Genomic DNA, 15940 nt, shown 5'->3' with positions numbered 1-15940 from the left:
GGTCTCTACAGAGGGGACTTCCAGATTTGAAGTTTATTTTTAATTTTGATCCTGCCCCCACTCCAAAGAACCCTTCGTGCTAGGACTACTCTTTGGGATCTCTGTTGCCTTTGACCCCTCCCTCTTTCCCAGTCCAGTGGTTCAAACCATTCCTGGTGTGATGCCCAGCCTGTCCCATCCCAGGATGACCAGGGGCCTCCCTGCTCAAGCCTCCTTACTCCTCCTATGAATGTTTGGCACCAAGCCAAGCTCAGCCCTGGGCACTTAAGGGGAAGGCCTAAATACAATTCAAATAAGAGAAGAATGACACCAAAGAGGAGATGGTTGAAATCCAGTTTATTAGACCAGAGGCATGCGTCACCCATAGCCCTGCCTACTGTTTTCCATCTGGTGCACACCCCTTGGCCTTGCTCTTGGGTTCCTCTGGAGAGGTCTGCTCTCTAAGGAATTCCTAGGAACTAAGAGTTCCCAAAGATCCTAGAGCCTCACTCTCCAGCTCCAGGCCAGTGCAAAGGTGACCTGCCACAGGTCCAGTTCTGGGGTGAGAGACCAAGAGACAGCTGGGCAGAGAAGGCCTGGGAAGGAACAGGGCTCTGGCCTGGGAGGACTGCTTGGTAGAGGGAGTATGGCAGGCCCTCTACCTCACTCATTTCTGTTTAAGTTAGTAAGGGAGGGACAGAACAGCAGAGCTTTCAACTTCCCCTCTAGGCCTGTCTCTTTCCTCCCACTACCAAACCATACCTCACCAAAAAATATAAGTGATGGGCTTGAGTATCAGGTGAGGAAAGGGGCTGGGCACCCAGATGGAGGAAAAGGCCACTGACTGAGGACCTCAGCTTCTGCCTGTCAGCACTCCGTTGTTCTACCTGAAGGAGTCACTGATCAACAGCTCCCTCTGTTTCTGACACCCTGGCTTAGTGTGCAGAGCAGATCTCCATTCCTTGGGTGGGGGCTCTCTCTGTAGCAATCCCTTCCCTGGAGAGGCCACAGTCAGCCACACAAAGGGCTTTGGTGTGGGTAGAGCAAGGGAGGGGATGTTAAGGCTGCAGGGAGGGCAGAGGGTACCCAGGTTGTAGGGAGAGGATGAAGCCAGAAAGAGGCAGAGCTTGTGATTCACAGCTTCCTTTATGTCGCCACCGAGACAGTGCGAAGGTTACAATGCGCGTGTCGTCTCCTTGTGCTTCTCAGAGGGATGTGTGTACACAGTACAGACACCAGGGGAGAGAGTCCAACTCTTTATACAGGCGAAGGCATTCATAGACCAGGGAGGGAGCAGAAACACAGGAAGGAGAACTTGGGTGGGGGGGGGAGATGGTTCTTAGAGACAAGAGGGGATGGGGTAGAGACAGACAGAGTTAGGGGAAAGTATATACAGAGATATAGCAATATAGAGTCTGTATCATATAGAAATAGAAAATGCAGATGAGGTTGTTGAGAGAAGCAAATGAAGTTGGGGAAGAGGACTTGGGACAGTTCCATAAGAAAATTTATGGATGTGGCCCTCTGCAGGAGCCCCTGGGAGAGGGACCAGTGAGGTTAGGCACCAGTGCCCTTCTCCCTGAGCTAGAAGCCAACCAGCTGGATCTTTTATGGGATGGTAGAGGAGAGATGCCTCTTGGGATTTCTCTCCAGCAGCTGTGGGATAGGGGTGAACGTGTAGATATCAGGATGTGGCCGACAGCACCAGGGCCACACATTGTCCCCATCTCCACCTCTTCAGGGGATCCCCACCCCCACCACCCTAGTGACTTCACATGGTGTGTGTGGGTGGGTGGGTGGGTGCGGGGTAGGTACTAGGGTCTTAGTTCCTGCCTGGAGACTTGGGGTTGGGGGGTAGTCACTGGGCTGAGAGGGTCTCTTAAGGCTGGGGAAGCCCCCACCACCACCACTATCCCTCCCCTTCAAGGTACATTCTCTGGTTTGGGGTCAAATTCCAGACCCACAGGATCCCCTCCACCCCCCACTGGGAGGGGGCTTTGGTGACTGGTGGCAGCAGAATGTAGGTGGACACTCAGATGGCAGACAGCCAGACGGACAGAATTCAGGCTGGGAGCTGAGGGAGGCAGCATGGAGCAGAGAGGGGCAGCCTGAGGTCACTTGCCCAGTTCTCTCTTTTCAGTTTCTTTTTTAGATTAGTTTTGTTAAAAATAAAAAGAATGGGATAGAGACAGGGAGAGGACTCTATGGTCAAGACTCCTTCCTCACCACAGACAAGAGGAAAGCACTGCCCAGGAGTGGGGGGCTGTCTTGGAAAGGGGAGTGGGACCCCAGGGCAGATGTGGGGGGCAGTTAAGGGCCCCCTTGCTCTCCTAGCCCTCCCCATCTAGGCCTTTGGTACAGTGGCCTGCAGGGCTCAGCAGGTAAAGTCCTCAAAAGTGCCTCGGGCCGGATGGTGAGGTAGGATGTTGGCAGCGTACGTCATCCCCGCAGGATGGCCCCGGAGGCTCTCACACGGGTTCTGGGGGAATGGCACAGGACAGGAACTGGTTATCGAAAGGGCCGCAGGTGGCTCTGGGGCACGGGGGAGGCAAAGGATAAAAGGTGGCAAGGGTGGTGGTCCAGGGGTGGTGGGGTAAGGGGCGGGTCCGGAGGGCACCCCTCTCTGGCTCCCTCACGTGTCTTTTGACGTCATCCAGGCTGAGGGCCACGCCCTTGTCCGCGCTGCTCCTTTTGGCCTCCTTCTGGCACTTCCCTCGTCTGCACAGCTTGTGCTTAATGACCTGGGACACGGTGGGGCGGTGGGTGGATGTGTGGGCGGCCTGGATCCCCGCCCCTTCTTTGTCCCCGCCCCTGCTCACCTCATAAGCATAATCAAAGAGCTCCAGCACTGTGAGGATGCTGGCCCCGATGAACAGCCCCATCTGGCCCCCAATGTCACCTGCGGAGAGAGTGGGGGTACAGGGAGGTCAGTGGGGTCAAGACACCATGGGAGCTGGAGACCTCACTGAAACAGGAGCAGGCAAGTCGTAATTGCAAAATGATTGACAGCTTTTGTATAGGAGTACAAAGTGATTCTGACGGGGTTTTATTTTCTTCTCTATGCTTTTCTGCATTTTTTTCTACTTTTCTAAAGTGAATAGGTACTATTCAGGAAAGAAATAATTGTTTATAAAAAAATATCCCAACGCTCTTATTCTCTGGGCAAAATTTAAAAGGCATATGAAATAGTCCCCCATTCATGCCCATGGGCCTATCTCTTCCACTTTGCCCTAAGAGAAGGCTCAGCCCCTTCCTCCCACAACATACCAAGACAACAGAGTTTGGGGAAAGGCCCCTGGGGATGGCTGGGGAGAAAGGGCTCATGGGACAGAGGTGAGCAGCCTGCTTTGGGTGGTAGGGTGTCACACCATGCCCATAACATGGGGAGGGAACAGGTGCCATCAGCAGCTCACCCAGGAGCCCTGCAATCTCATAGGCCTTCTTCTGCTCAATGGTCTCATAGTTGAGGACTTCAAAGAAAATGTCCAGCACCAGGATGTTCTCCCTGCAAAGGGGTTGGGGAAGGAGACCTAGGTTCAAGTCACATCTCTGTCGGTTGCTAGCTAGGTGGCCTTAGTAAATTATCCTCTCTGAATCTCTGTCTTCAGATCCATCAAATGAGATGCTGATGGGGATACCTGCCTTTTAGGGTTGTTGTGAAGATTAAATGTGATGGCATATACAAAAAGATGCTGTGCACACGGGCAAGTGGGAGGTGATCCCAATCACAGCAAGGAGGATGAAGACAGAGAATGAGGTGGGGAGGAAAGGGAGGCGCTTTCCCTGCTTGTTCTGCCTCGATCTTTCCTCCATGCCCACTTGGGATCCACCTTCCTCCTGTCTGCCAGCCCCCATCAAAGCCCACTCATACCCTTCCCAGTCCCTGCCCAAGGGCCCTGCCATGCACAGTCAGAGCGCTTACCCTATGTACTGCTCAGACTTGTTGAACTTCTTTGCCAGGTACTTGGCTGATGCTTTGCTGGGGATCTTGACCATGGACAGCTCCTTGCCATAGCGGGTCAGATTGCAGGGCATTTCACACACACAGTACTCCTGGTCCTTTTCCACCAGGAAGTCTGCGCCCAGCCAGGTGAGAGGCGCTAATTGAGTGGTGCTCTTTCTGCCAGGCCCTTCCCAACATGTACATCCTGGCCTTGCCCAAAGGAACCCCGGGCCCCCTGCTCTTTTTCTGACCTGTTCTTCACCTCAGCCCGTGCCCACTGTGTGCTGAGCCTCCCCTAGCTTCCCCATGAGCATTTTCTAACCTATATCTCATTCCTTCAGAGTCCTTGGGGACCAACCAGCTGAGGTGCTGATGAGAGGGGGTGAGGGCCCCTCCCAGGTGACCCCTGTGCATTTTCCACAGGGGCATCTAGAGATGCTATTCCCAGCCTTGCTCAAGTCAGACACAGGAGAGTTCAGCTGAAACCTGATCCAGGAGTTATGTGAAGCTTTTGGGAGCTCAGTCTGAAACCCCTGTGCATCAGGTTGGCAGTCCCTCCTTCCCTCCTCCCAGACTGCCCCAGGACAGGGGTGCTCACCCAGAGCAGGATCTGCACACTCCTTGTACTGCTCTGGCGTGCAGTATGGGGCGTCCCCTACAGAGGAGAAAAGACAGTGGTGCAGGATGGAGATAAATGGGTCTTCTGATGGTGGTGGTGGTACCCAAGGCCTAGAAGATGGAAGCTGGGAGAGAATGGGAGGGTAGGACTAGCCTGTCCTGGAGGTGGCCCACCCCACAGTCCATCCCTCCTGGACCCTTCCCATCCATCCCTATGGGTAAGGCAGGAATTGAGGTCAGAGAGACAAGAGCCATATGGGTATGGAATGGGGCTAGAAGTGGTGTAGTGAGAAGCCAGCTGGTCTTGTTTCCATGCTGGCAGGAGGCTGATATGCGTGAGGGGCAGAAGGCTGATATACATGAGGGGCAGTGCAGGCTGAGGGGCCCCAGGACTGTGTTTAGAGCTCTGGAGCCTGACCTGGCATGTGCACCATGCGGCAGTTACAGTTCTCCACCAGGTAGCGGGTCTCACAGTCAATGCGGCAGGCGGTAATGCTGTAGGAGTCGAAGAAATCCGAGTCCATGGTAACAGCTTTGCAGGTGCCCCAGGGCGGGGGCAAGTAGATGAGCTGCTGGGAGAGCCGGAGAGCTGGGGGGTGTGGGGACTTCTCCCCAAGTCACCTCGATGGACTTCTCTGACAAGATGCAAAGCTCAGGAGTCCTGCCCTCCTCCCTCCACAGCCTCTGAGGCTCTCAGGGTTTAGAGAGCATTCCCATTCATTAGATCATTCATGCTTCTGATTAGTCAGATCACCCAGGCCCTCAATCACCTGTCCCTCCCATTAGTGATTGCCCACCACTCCATCTGGACTCCTCAACACGCCACCCTGGGACCATCCTCCTGTGGCCCGCTCACCCGCTGCTCCTGGCAGGACACAAAGGTCTGGAACCCTGGGGCCACACCAAAGCCCAGCTGGTCGATGAAGGGAGGTTCGTCCTGACTGTGGATCTGCACTTTGATGCCTGCTTCAAAGGACGTCTCATCTATGGGAATGAGGGGGGTGTGTGTTGGGAGGGCTTCTGACCCCCTAACCTCCTTCAGAGCCGGGGACATCCTGCCTCTCCTGGGAATAAGCACAGCATACACTGGGACTGGGGGTGGGGGGTGGGTATTAGTCTGTGGGGCCCCAGCCCATCCCCAGCTTCCTACTGGGTTCACCAGCCCATGCTGCCCTGATGACTGCTGTATCCTACACACTCCTTTTCTTACCTGGCTTCAGCTATGCATCTTGGTGTTTCAAATTCTTTCTCACTGTCTCAGATGCTCTCCATTTCTCCCCCTCCTTTTCTCCCTTCTCCCCCATCTTTCTGCCCCAAGGCCCCTGAGACCAGACAGACAGCAAGCAGCCCAAGAAGAGAAGGAGTTATTTATAGAGCAAGTGGCGGCCACTGATGGAAAGGGATGGCTGGTTACCTTGGAGAGTAACTTAGCCAGGAAGGGGAAGCCAGAGAAATGTGAGTGTGGCAGTCAGGTAGAATCAGAGATGGAGATGGGGAGATGCTGGGAGGAAAGGAGGAGAGCCCATCCCTGCCTCAGGTCCCACAGTGGAGCCCAGGAGTCCCCAGGAGGAGGCTGAGGCCCAGAGCCATGGGGAGAGGGCCCTTGAGAGAGGCGACATACCAGTCTCCCCCCATACGGGAAGGTACTCGTCCTGCTGGATGTCTAGCATGATCTCCAGCCCATTGCCCGTCCCACCCTTCATGGTCTTCAGCCGTGGACGCCCATCTCGGCCTGAGTTGAATGTGTAGCACTTTCCATACCGTGTGAAGACCTGGCAGGGGCAGAGTGAAGAGCCTGAGAGTCCTGCCAGCACCCCCTGCCCACCAAGAGCTGTCCCAGACCACCCCCCAGTTGCTGGAATCAGAACAGCCTTCAAGATTGCGATTGATTCCTCCTGCACAACCCATTCTCCATTTGTCCTCCTTCCCATCCACTCTCTGCCCTGCTGTATGCCCTGGAAAGCGGATCCCTGTGGGGTGTACTTCCTGTGCTCCTTTGCCACCTAGACAGGGTTCCAGTTGGGTTTGGCCACTGGAAAGGATTAGTAAGGGATCAGACGGCAGAAGGAGAGAGAGGTCAGACACTTCTTTCCCACCCCGTACACCTCTGAGAGTGTTCTGGCAATGGTTTAGACCTTCTGTGACTACACAAATCCTGCCAGGAGGGCTCCCTGCATAGCCCATCCCGATCTTGTGCTCCTTCAGCCTGTGTGTGACAATTTCCCACTACTGTTAGGTGCCTTAGGCCCCCTTATCGGCTTCCTTAACTTTGCCCACAGCTTGGTAAACAGTCCCATGGTTAAATTCTTTTCAATTAAATTATCTGAGTTGCAATCTTTTTCCTGCTGGGACCCTGACATATACACCTCCATCCCCAGAATCCCATTACTGCCATACCCCTGGATTTTACCCCAGGCACCTGAAATCCTGTTCTCCCCACGACCCCCCTCCAAACCAAGCTAAGCTTTTTAGTTTCCTCTAGCCATCACCCCTTATGTCCATCACTGTCCCATTATCACCCAAACCTGAAAGTGGACCCAGTTGCCATGCCAAGGACCATGTTCACTCAAGCACCAGCACCTCTTCTCTTAGCATTTGGTACTGAGCACCCAGGGCATGGCATGTTTGGCAATGCTTGTGCAGGACTGTCAGGGCCTCAGAAGAGATCTCCACCCCGGGGGCAATCTCCCCACTCCATGCCCTAGAGCAGCCTTTATCGCCACAGAGAGAAGAGTGAACCAGTTCTTTATGGCCCTTTCTCCACAGCTTCCCTGAATGCCTCCAGGTTCCCATAAATGGGATGAGTGTGTTTTACTACTGCTGGATGGCGACCAAGTCCACAGAGCTGGTCATAAGGTGAGCACAGACACAACCCAGAGAAAGAGACAGAATATCAGGCCAGACTGGAGCGGCAGGGGGAGTGGGGGTTACTAGGAAATAGAATCCTTGCTTCCTTCCCTCTTCCTAGAACAACCTCCTCCTTCCCCCTCCAGAAAAGAAAACACACTCTCCCCCATTTTGCAGGTGGGGTCCAGACATGAGGTAGAGAAAGAATTCCAATGGCTCCTAATCCCCCAGCTCCACTACCGGGTTACCGGGTTTTGTGGTATTCAGCCCCAGGCTCCAGGCTGGACACACACAACCCTGCCTGCCCTCAATCTGGGGATGTGAGGGCCTCCAGGTGGCTGAGGCACGCTGGGAGCTCCAGCCTTGCCCTGGCTCAGAGGACTGTGTTGCTGGCTGGTGGGCTGCTGCTGCCACCTTGTGGTTGTGGTGAGAAGTGTCCGCTCTACCCTTAGATACAGAAGAAGCCAGGTAGATCATTTCCTTGTCTGGTGTTCCTGTATCTCCTAGCCTGTCTGAGGCCCAGTGGCCAAAACTTCCAGATTCCCTGTCTGTCTTAAGTCCATCCTGAATGAGGGTTGTGTGGAGATGGAAGGCCTGACATCTGGCACCTGGAGGGGGCAGGAGAGGAATTAAGCCAGACAAAACCGGAAGCTGAACTGGGGAGATGGTGGGGTGCCACTTCGTCCCTCAGCAGGGGAGGCCTTAAACTCCAGGGTGGAAAGGCAAGCAGAAGGCTGATTCTCCCAGTGAGGACTTCCCTTGGGAAGAAGGTCCCTGGCCACTTAGAGTAGGGAGAGAGGGGGAGGATTTCGAGACGCCTGTTATTGTCCCTCAGATGCACGCACACACACACACACACACACACACACACACGCACACACGCACACACGCACACACACACACACTCTCTCTGTAGGAGAAGCAGAGAAAGGCCACGTGAGGATTCAATAAAGTCCTTGCTGCAGGAGCTGCTGACAAAGGAAGTGGTGGGGCGGAGATGGGAACTGACCCCACCCCTCTACCTTCCTTCCACACTCTTCTCCTGTATCTCCAGAGACCAGGTGGCACCTGTCCCAGCCCCAGTCCAGGAATGATAGGCAAAATTGTTAAGGACAGCATAGGCACCCACCATCAGATCAGAGGTTGACCCGAGAGATAGAGCAAGGTGCAGGGCCTTGCTCCATCACAGGGAGGTCTGGACATGCTGGAGAATATTTAGGGAGACACCAGGGACTCCTAGGCAGCAACTAATTACCAACTGGTACAGATGTATTTCAAGATTCTAACAAGAAGGGCAGTGCTGGTTCAGACCCAGGGAAGCAGCCCAGCTCCAGACCCTGGGGCATGTCACAGAGAGTGAGTGGGCCAGGTGAGTTGGGGGAGAAGCAGGACCCACCAGCCCCAACCCCAGGAAGTGACGGTCAGGCTGAGCCATGGCAGACACTCTGGGGGTGCCATGCCAGGCATGGGCCCCCACTCACCACCGAGAAGTTATGAGGGCCGCAGGGCCCCCCGCGGTAGGAGCAATAGAGCAGCATATCTTCCAGCCGGTGGCAGGACCGATTGTAGAAGCGGTGCAGATTAAAGGGCTCCCCAGAGAAGGCCTCAGGCCCTGGGGGGGCGAGGGGCACCCCGGGGTCATCACTTTCATCCAGGCCCAGCATGGGGGCCAGGTAGAGCAGATCGGGGTAGCTGAGCTGGGACAGCCGCACAGCGTTGGTGTTACAGAAGGTGACCGCTGGGAAGGCCAGCTCTGTGGTGGCCACCTCATCTAGCAGAGTCACGTGCGGGTAGCTGAGGTAATAGGCAACGCGGTCTCCTACCTGACACAGGAAGGCACCCAGTGCCAGGACAAAGGCCACCGCCCATAGGGCCTGCCTCGGCCCCGGACCCCCCTCCACAAAGATGTGGTTGGCACCATGAAGGGTGCAGCTGTTGGCAAAGGCCACCAAGTCCATGGGCAAATTCCCCTCTCCGGCCTCCTTCCTCGCTGCCTCCTTTTCTTTCTCTTCTTCTTCCTCTTCTGATTCTGAGTTGTCTTGCTGCTGCTGCTGCTGCTGCTGCTGCTGCTGCTGCTGCTGGTGGGGACCCCAAACATCTCCCAAGGGCCCTGGGGCCTCCTTTCCAGACGAAAATGACACAGAGCAGAAGATCTGGATGGGCATCTTCTCCAGGGGCTTTCTGGCGCCAGGGGATTGGCAGGAGAAGGGAAAGGAGACGTGATCCCAGCCAGGGTAAGGCAGGGCCAGCCACCCAGCCCTTCTGCCAGGTCTTTGCCACCCGGCTGGCTGGCTGTGTCCTTCCTCACCAGGGCCTCTGTGGCAGTGTGGCTGAGGTGGGGCGGGGCATGGAGAGGAGGACCAGCCTGCCCCACTGGGGAGGGCAGAGTGTGGGCTGATGAATAATTGATGGCAGTGGGAAAGGGAGGCTGATGGGGAGGAGGGGGAACCACAGCCCCTTTTCTGTCACCAGCTCCAACAGGAAGGAGAGGGTTGAAGACAGGGTGGAAACCCTGAAAAAGCCTAGGGGTTCCTGGTACCCACCTCTCCAGGTGAGATGGGACCCAGCAGAATCCTTTGCTCCCCCTGCCAAGAGGACTTCAGCCAGTGAGACAGTCCCTGCTCCTCCCCCATCACACACACACACACTCAAGCTCTCTCTCATCCTCCAGTCTGTTCCTCAGCATATCCCTCAGTCTTCCCACCCCAATTCATGGGCCTCTCTCCCATTCTTACCTGGCCCAGCCATTCCTCTGAGATACCTGAACCTCCACACTCTCGGCACTCTCTCAGACCTCTAATTCCCCCTGCCTCCTGTTTCCCCCAATTATTTCATTGACACCCCCCCCAATTCTCCCAATATACCCTTAGACCCCAGTTCCCCTCTAATTATTTCTTTGATTTTTCGGTTTCCTTTTAATCACTGTCCTGACCTCAGTTTACTTCCTGAACCCCTAATTCCTCTGCAATCACTTCCTTGACTTCCAATTTACCTCCAGCCAGTCCCTGACCCCATTTCTCCTCTCCACACTCCCCTGACCCATCTCTACTTCAAGTCAGCACCCTCCCCCATGCAGAGCTTCATTTAGGTCACTTTCCCCTCCTCCACTCCCTTCTGTGGCTTGTGGGGCAGCCCAGGTTCCATTAGCACAGGTCTCTCACTGACCACAGACTCACTTATGGCCTGTTCCCGGCACTGGGGGAAAGGGCCCCTATCTCTTGCAGCTGAATAGCTTCCTGGCAGATTACCATTCCCCCTTCCAGCTTGCCCACCGCCCCGCATCAGTCTAGGAGAGGAGTTTGAGGAATTCTTCTGCTGAGTGGAAGACACTGAGATCAGAGCAGAGACAGGGTCCTGGGTCAGGTGGAGAGTGTTGNGCAGAGCGTTGGAGGCGCTCACACTGGTGCTTCTGTGTGTGTCCTTGCATTCGTGAGTGCCTTGCCTCGAGCTGCAGTGCCAGGGAGCTCACCCCACCCTCCCCCCACCCTACCTCCCCACCTCAGTCTAGGAGAGGAGTTTGAGGAATTCTTCTGCTGAGTGGAAGACACTGAGATCAGAGCAGAGACAGGGTCCTGGGTCAGGTGGAGAGTGTTGGGAAACAACCTTGGTACCCCCAAAATCCTCAGCCTCACAGATGCCCCAGCCCCTCAGTCTCCGAGCCTTCCCTAACCCCCAATTTTTCATTCCCTGCCCCCAGGCCCCTGGCCCTTCTGTGGGCTCTGATTACTCAGGGTCACTGGTTGAGGAACTTGAGCCATCAGCAAAGTCTCCAGGGCCTAGAAGGTGACCTGAGGGGAAGAGAGGAAGGGAAGGAGGGAGGTGAAGCATATTAACCCTTCCTTTGCAGGACCAGAGGAGGAGCCGTGGGAGTCAGGCCAGTCTACTTGGGCTTTCCACTCTGTAACCATTCCACAGCCCCTGGCCCCATTCCCCGCCCCCTTCTCTCCCGTCCCTCCCTGCTCCCACACACCTTCCCTTCCTTCTCCATTTGCCCGCAGAGACCCTGGAGTGTTTTGGGGATGGAAGGCAGGGTGCCAAGTTCTAGAAAAACTGACTGATGTGGGACCTTTGGCCTCAGCTTTGCTGCCAAGGACACAGAGGCCCCAGAGAAGAGCAGTCTTTGAGCTCTGGCCCCTCTCCATCCTTATGCCACTGCCCTCAGACTGACCTCCTCCTCTTTTGCCTAAACAACAGCCTTTCAACTGGTCTCCCCAACCTCCCTGCAGTTTCTCCCCACCTTCCGTCCATGCTATGTAATTTCGACCATTCTCCTGTTTAAAGAGCTTCTCTCACTACCCAGTACCTCTTGGTAAAATTCAACCCCTCATTCCACAGGCCTTTGCAATTTACCTTCCAGCCTCACCTCCACTTCACTCCAGTCCAATGTCCGGCCACCATGCCCTTCTCCCTTTCTGCAGACACACTAGGCTTATCCACAGTTTCATGCCTTCCCTGGACTCCATCTGGAAAAGTTCTACTCATTTTTCAAGACCCTACTCACACATTCCCTCCTCCAAGAAGACTTCCATGACTCCACAGGGCATAGTTGGAGCCTACCCAGGGAACAGACTAAAGGGTCCAGTTCTGCTCAAGGCCCTTCAGGCATGAGGCGTGACTAGTAGCTCCTTGAGGACAGAGACTGTGAGGTTGAAAGAGCAGGACCCAGGGACCACGTGGAGAAACAGGAACTGAGAAAGACCAGGGCTACTTAGGGCAACTGCAGAGGTGAAGAGAGCGAGACCCTGGCCTTCAGCTGTTGTCCTCAGGCTTCTCCTGTATGAATTCATGGATTCCTTTTTTGTTTTCTGTGCCATTTTCATCCTGCCTTCCAGACCTCAGCTGTTGGAGCGCTTTGCATGGCCTCAGGATGTGTTTCAGAGGTGAGTTCCAGGCTTGGATTGGGGGTGGCGACAGCCTTAGGTTGAGGCGTGGACGGGGAAGCTGCAGCTGCCCGTGCACTCCACACCCACTAGAGGGCATTGTCCCTCTCCTCCAGACGTCCTGGCAGGAGAAGTAGGTTGGACTTCCAGAAGGAAGAAACTAAGGCAGGGGAAGCTTCCAGTTTGAGGCCTCACCAGAGAGAAGAGCATGCACACACAGAACAGCTTCGGAGGACAGCACATCTAGTATGGCTGGACACTTCTCCCTTCACACCAACACAGAGACCCACATCACACACCTATACATCACCACACACAGACACACAGCCTTAATGTGTGGCAACAAACACAACGCATATCCTAACTGCACTTCCTCCTCCCTCTTCTAACACTCCGTCCTACCTCAGCTTGTCCCAGTAGCCAAATGCAAATTTTTCACAGTAATGGGGAGGGGAGGAAAGTATCAGGCAACACACACAGACCCCCAAGCATACACAGAGGGCCCCAGGAGAAGTGTCCAAGCAGACACACATGCAGAACAACACTCAATTCTGAACGCCCTGTCCAAGGATGCGACCTTTCTCCACGTCACCCCCTACCCAGCACTTCTCCTATGCTGTGCATGGTCACTCAGTCAGTTCTCTCTCCATATCTCTTTCTGAACTTCAACCACACCTCACATCTGTGGAATGTTTCATGCTTTTCAAATAATATCTCATGGGATCCTTATACAGCCCAGTGAAATAAGCAGGTTTGAGTAACTTCACCCCCATTGACAAATGAGGAAACTGAGGCATAGTGACCTCTTCAAGTCTCATGGAGAGCAAGTAGTGGGCTTGAGACTAGAATTCAGTCATCCTTCCCCAAATCCCTTCCTTCTTCGTTATTCTTTCATTTACTCATCAAACATTTATTGAGTGTCTACGTGCAGAGGACACATGCAGAACTGATAAAGGACCAGGGTCCTGCCCTCATGGAGCTTACTGTCTAATGGGGGAGAGACATATCATTAAAAAAAATCGCAAACATAAATATTTAATTACAAACTATTATAAGTGTTATGAAAAAAATAATATGGTTTTATGGTGGTGAATGATAAAGGATCTGACCCAGACTGGGGAATCTAGGAAGGTTTCTCTGAGAAAGTGATGTCTGAATTGTAACCTAAAGAATAAGGAGGAGTAATTAGGTAAAGGTCTGCATGTGCGTGCGTGCGTGCGTGCATGTGTGTAGGGGATGATATTTCAGAGAGCAGAGTCTGTGCAAAGGCCCTGAGGGGAGAGAGCTGAGAGGAGGGGGATGTAGCTGGAGAGTAGGGTAAAGAACAGGCTGGAAAATCAGGCAGGACCCGGACTCCTCAGGGCCTTGAAGGTTATGGGTAAGGATTCTGGTTCAAGAACAATGCGAGACTCCCCATGGAGGGATTTTAAGTGATCAGAGCAGCGTTTTGAAGAGACCACTCTGAAAGAGCCAGAGGAGTTTCTGGAAGACCTATTAGTGCAGTGGTTTAGGTGAGACATGGGGTGGTGGGGTGATTTGGAACAGGGTAATAAAGTGGAGATGTTTAGGAGGCAACATTGGCAGATCCTGCTAAGGGAGGTGAGGGAAATGGAGTGTCAGGGATGACTTCTAGTTTGCATAAGTAGGTGAATGGTGGGGTGACTCACAAGTCAGGAACACAAGTAAAGGACTAGTTGGGGAGGCGAGATAATTAATTTGGCCTTGCACATGCTGGGTTTTGTTGACCCTTGGAGACATCCAAGTAGAGATGTTAAGTAGGAAATTGGCCATTGGGGCTGAGGCTAAGAGAAGAGAGCCAGGCTGTGGCATACATTTGGCAGTTGGCAGTGTATAGATGGTAATTGAAGTCATGAGTGAAGATGAGACTGCCCAAGAATAGAATATGAGTATAAAGTAAAAAAAAAAAAAAAAGATAGAAAGAAAGAAAAAGGGCCAGGTTTGGCAGTATCCACTAAAGCTAAACAGAATCCTAACCTATGACTTTTAACCACATCTCCTAGTTATATACCCGAGAGAAATGAGTGTATATGTCAACCGAAAGACATGAACAAGCATGTTTATAGTAGCTTTATTAATAATAGCTACAACCTAAATGTCTAGCAAGAATAGAATGGGTAAATAAATTGTGGTATATATACATGAGATACTACACAGCATTGAAAAAGAACTAACTACTGCAGATCACAACAATGAGACTGCATCTCACAGACATCAGCAAAAAGACAGACACAAAAATGAATATACTATATGGAGGATACATATAGTCTAGGAAGTTCAAGAACAGGTCAAATGTATCTATACTGACAAAAGTCAGAATAATGATGAACTCTGGCACAGTAGTATTGACTCGGAAAGGGTCTGCAGGAACTTGCTGGGGTGCTGGAAATGTTTTACACTTTTATACCAATGTAAACACATACCAGAGTAATATGTAAAATATTAAATTATAAGATACACTAGTATAAAAACATACTAATGAAAAATTAATCAACTTATACCATTAAATCATACCCTCACAATTTAAACGATGACAAAGGCTTCGGATTGAAACTTGAGTATTGCCAACATTTCATGGCCAAGTAGCATAGAATGAACTGGCAAAGAGACAGAGGAGTGGCGAGACAAAGAAAGACAATCAGGAGAGTATGGATGTCAGGAGAGAAATAGTCCAGAAAAGAGGTGGTGGTCAACCCTTCTGAATGTTATTGGGAGATCAAGGATAAAAAACAAAGTTTGTGAGATTTGGCAACATGGGGGTCACGAGTGGCCTTAGCTAGAGCCATTTTGGTGGAGTGCTAGGGATGGGGAAAATGCCATCTGGAGTGGATTAGAGAATGAGTTAGAGGTGAGAAAAAGGAAGACAGTGGAATATATACATCACTTTCAAGAATTTTGTCTGTGAAAGGAAGCGGAGAGATAATGTGAATTGGGGTGGGGGTGGGGTGCTGTGGAGTTCAGACATGTGTAATTTTGTTTTTATTTTAACCTAAAGCTTGATACACAGTAATTGCTCAATAAATGTTAGCTGTCATTATAGTTATATAAAGATGGGGGAATCTTAAGCATGTTTCTATGTCAATGGGAAGGTTCTACCAGAGAGGGAGAGAGACTGACGGGAGAGGAGAGAGAGGCAGAATCCTTAGGGCAAAATTCCTAGAAAGGTAGAAAGAGATCAGATGGAAAGAAGAGGTTGAGATTTCAGCCCAGATAAGATGGATGTTCCCCTCTGGGGACTGGTTCCCAGAAGAAGGGGGAGATCTTCTCTGAGGCTTCTATCTTCCCTGTGCAGTAGGAGGCAAGGTAATCTGCTGAAGGTGAGGAGGGGGCTGGAAGGTGACTTTGAGAAGAGTGGAGAAGTTTGCAGTAATCACTGGAGAGAGCAAGTTGACCAGGAAAACACAGCGGAGTTGCCAGGCAGCACTGCAGGCCCGTTTAAGGACAGAAACGCAACGTGATTCCAAGCTGGCCTGTTGTGTGACTTCCTCTGGTAGAGCCCTGGAGCCACCCTGAGGAAAGCCAGTGGTGGGTCCATCTAAGATTGGGACTTGGCCAAATGGTGCAGTAAAAAGGCAGAGGAGTCAAAAGACCTCGGTGTATTCAGCCTGAGGCTGGGATTCCTTCTCCTTGGCATGCTTTCTTTCCCTTCCTGCCT

The 15940-nt window shown here is 52.7% G+C and overlaps 1 protein-coding gene across 8 annotated transcripts in view; it reads right to left on the bottom strand.

Annotated features, from left to right (window-relative positions):
• Nucleotides 1-312: 312 nt before the first annotated feature.
• Nucleotides 313-15940, bottom strand: part of ASIC1 (acid sensing ion channel subunit 1) — a 44037-nt gene continuing 28409 nt past the window's right edge. For 2 of the 8 annotated variants that reach the window (XM_019662310.1, XM_019662316.1), the window contains 9 exons: nucleotides 6162-6312; nucleotides 5397-5524; nucleotides 4959-5112; nucleotides 4521-4577; nucleotides 3902-4055; nucleotides 3393-3484; nucleotides 2799-2878; nucleotides 2616-2720; nucleotides 320-2458 (listed from right to left, as the gene is read on the bottom strand). In XM_019662310.1, the coding sequence (XP_019517855.1) occupies nucleotides 2354-2458; nucleotides 2616-2720; nucleotides 2799-2878; nucleotides 3393-3484; nucleotides 3902-4055; nucleotides 4521-4577; nucleotides 4959-5112; nucleotides 5397-5524; nucleotides 6162-6312 (1026 nt within the window). In that variant the 3' untranslated portion in view covers nucleotides 320-2353. Of the gene's footprint in view, nucleotides 2459-2615; nucleotides 2721-2798; nucleotides 2879-3392; nucleotides 3485-3901; nucleotides 4056-4520; nucleotides 4578-4958; nucleotides 5113-5396; nucleotides 5525-6161; nucleotides 6313-8868; nucleotides 10117-15940 lie in introns of those variants that run through there. The other 6 variants (XM_019662314.1, XM_019662313.1, XM_019662317.1 and 3 more) reach the window with 6 other exon arrangements.

The sequence above is a fragment of the Hipposideros armiger genome, unplaced genomic scaffold (assembly GCF_001890085.2).
Source record: "Hipposideros armiger isolate ML-2016 unplaced genomic scaffold, ASM189008v1 scaffold_371, whole genome shotgun sequence".
Taxonomy (NCBI): Eukaryota; Metazoa; Chordata; class Mammalia; order Chiroptera; family Hipposideridae; genus Hipposideros; species Hipposideros armiger.
Note: the sequence above shows the minus strand (reverse complement) of the source record. Positions and strands in the feature narration are given on the sequence as shown.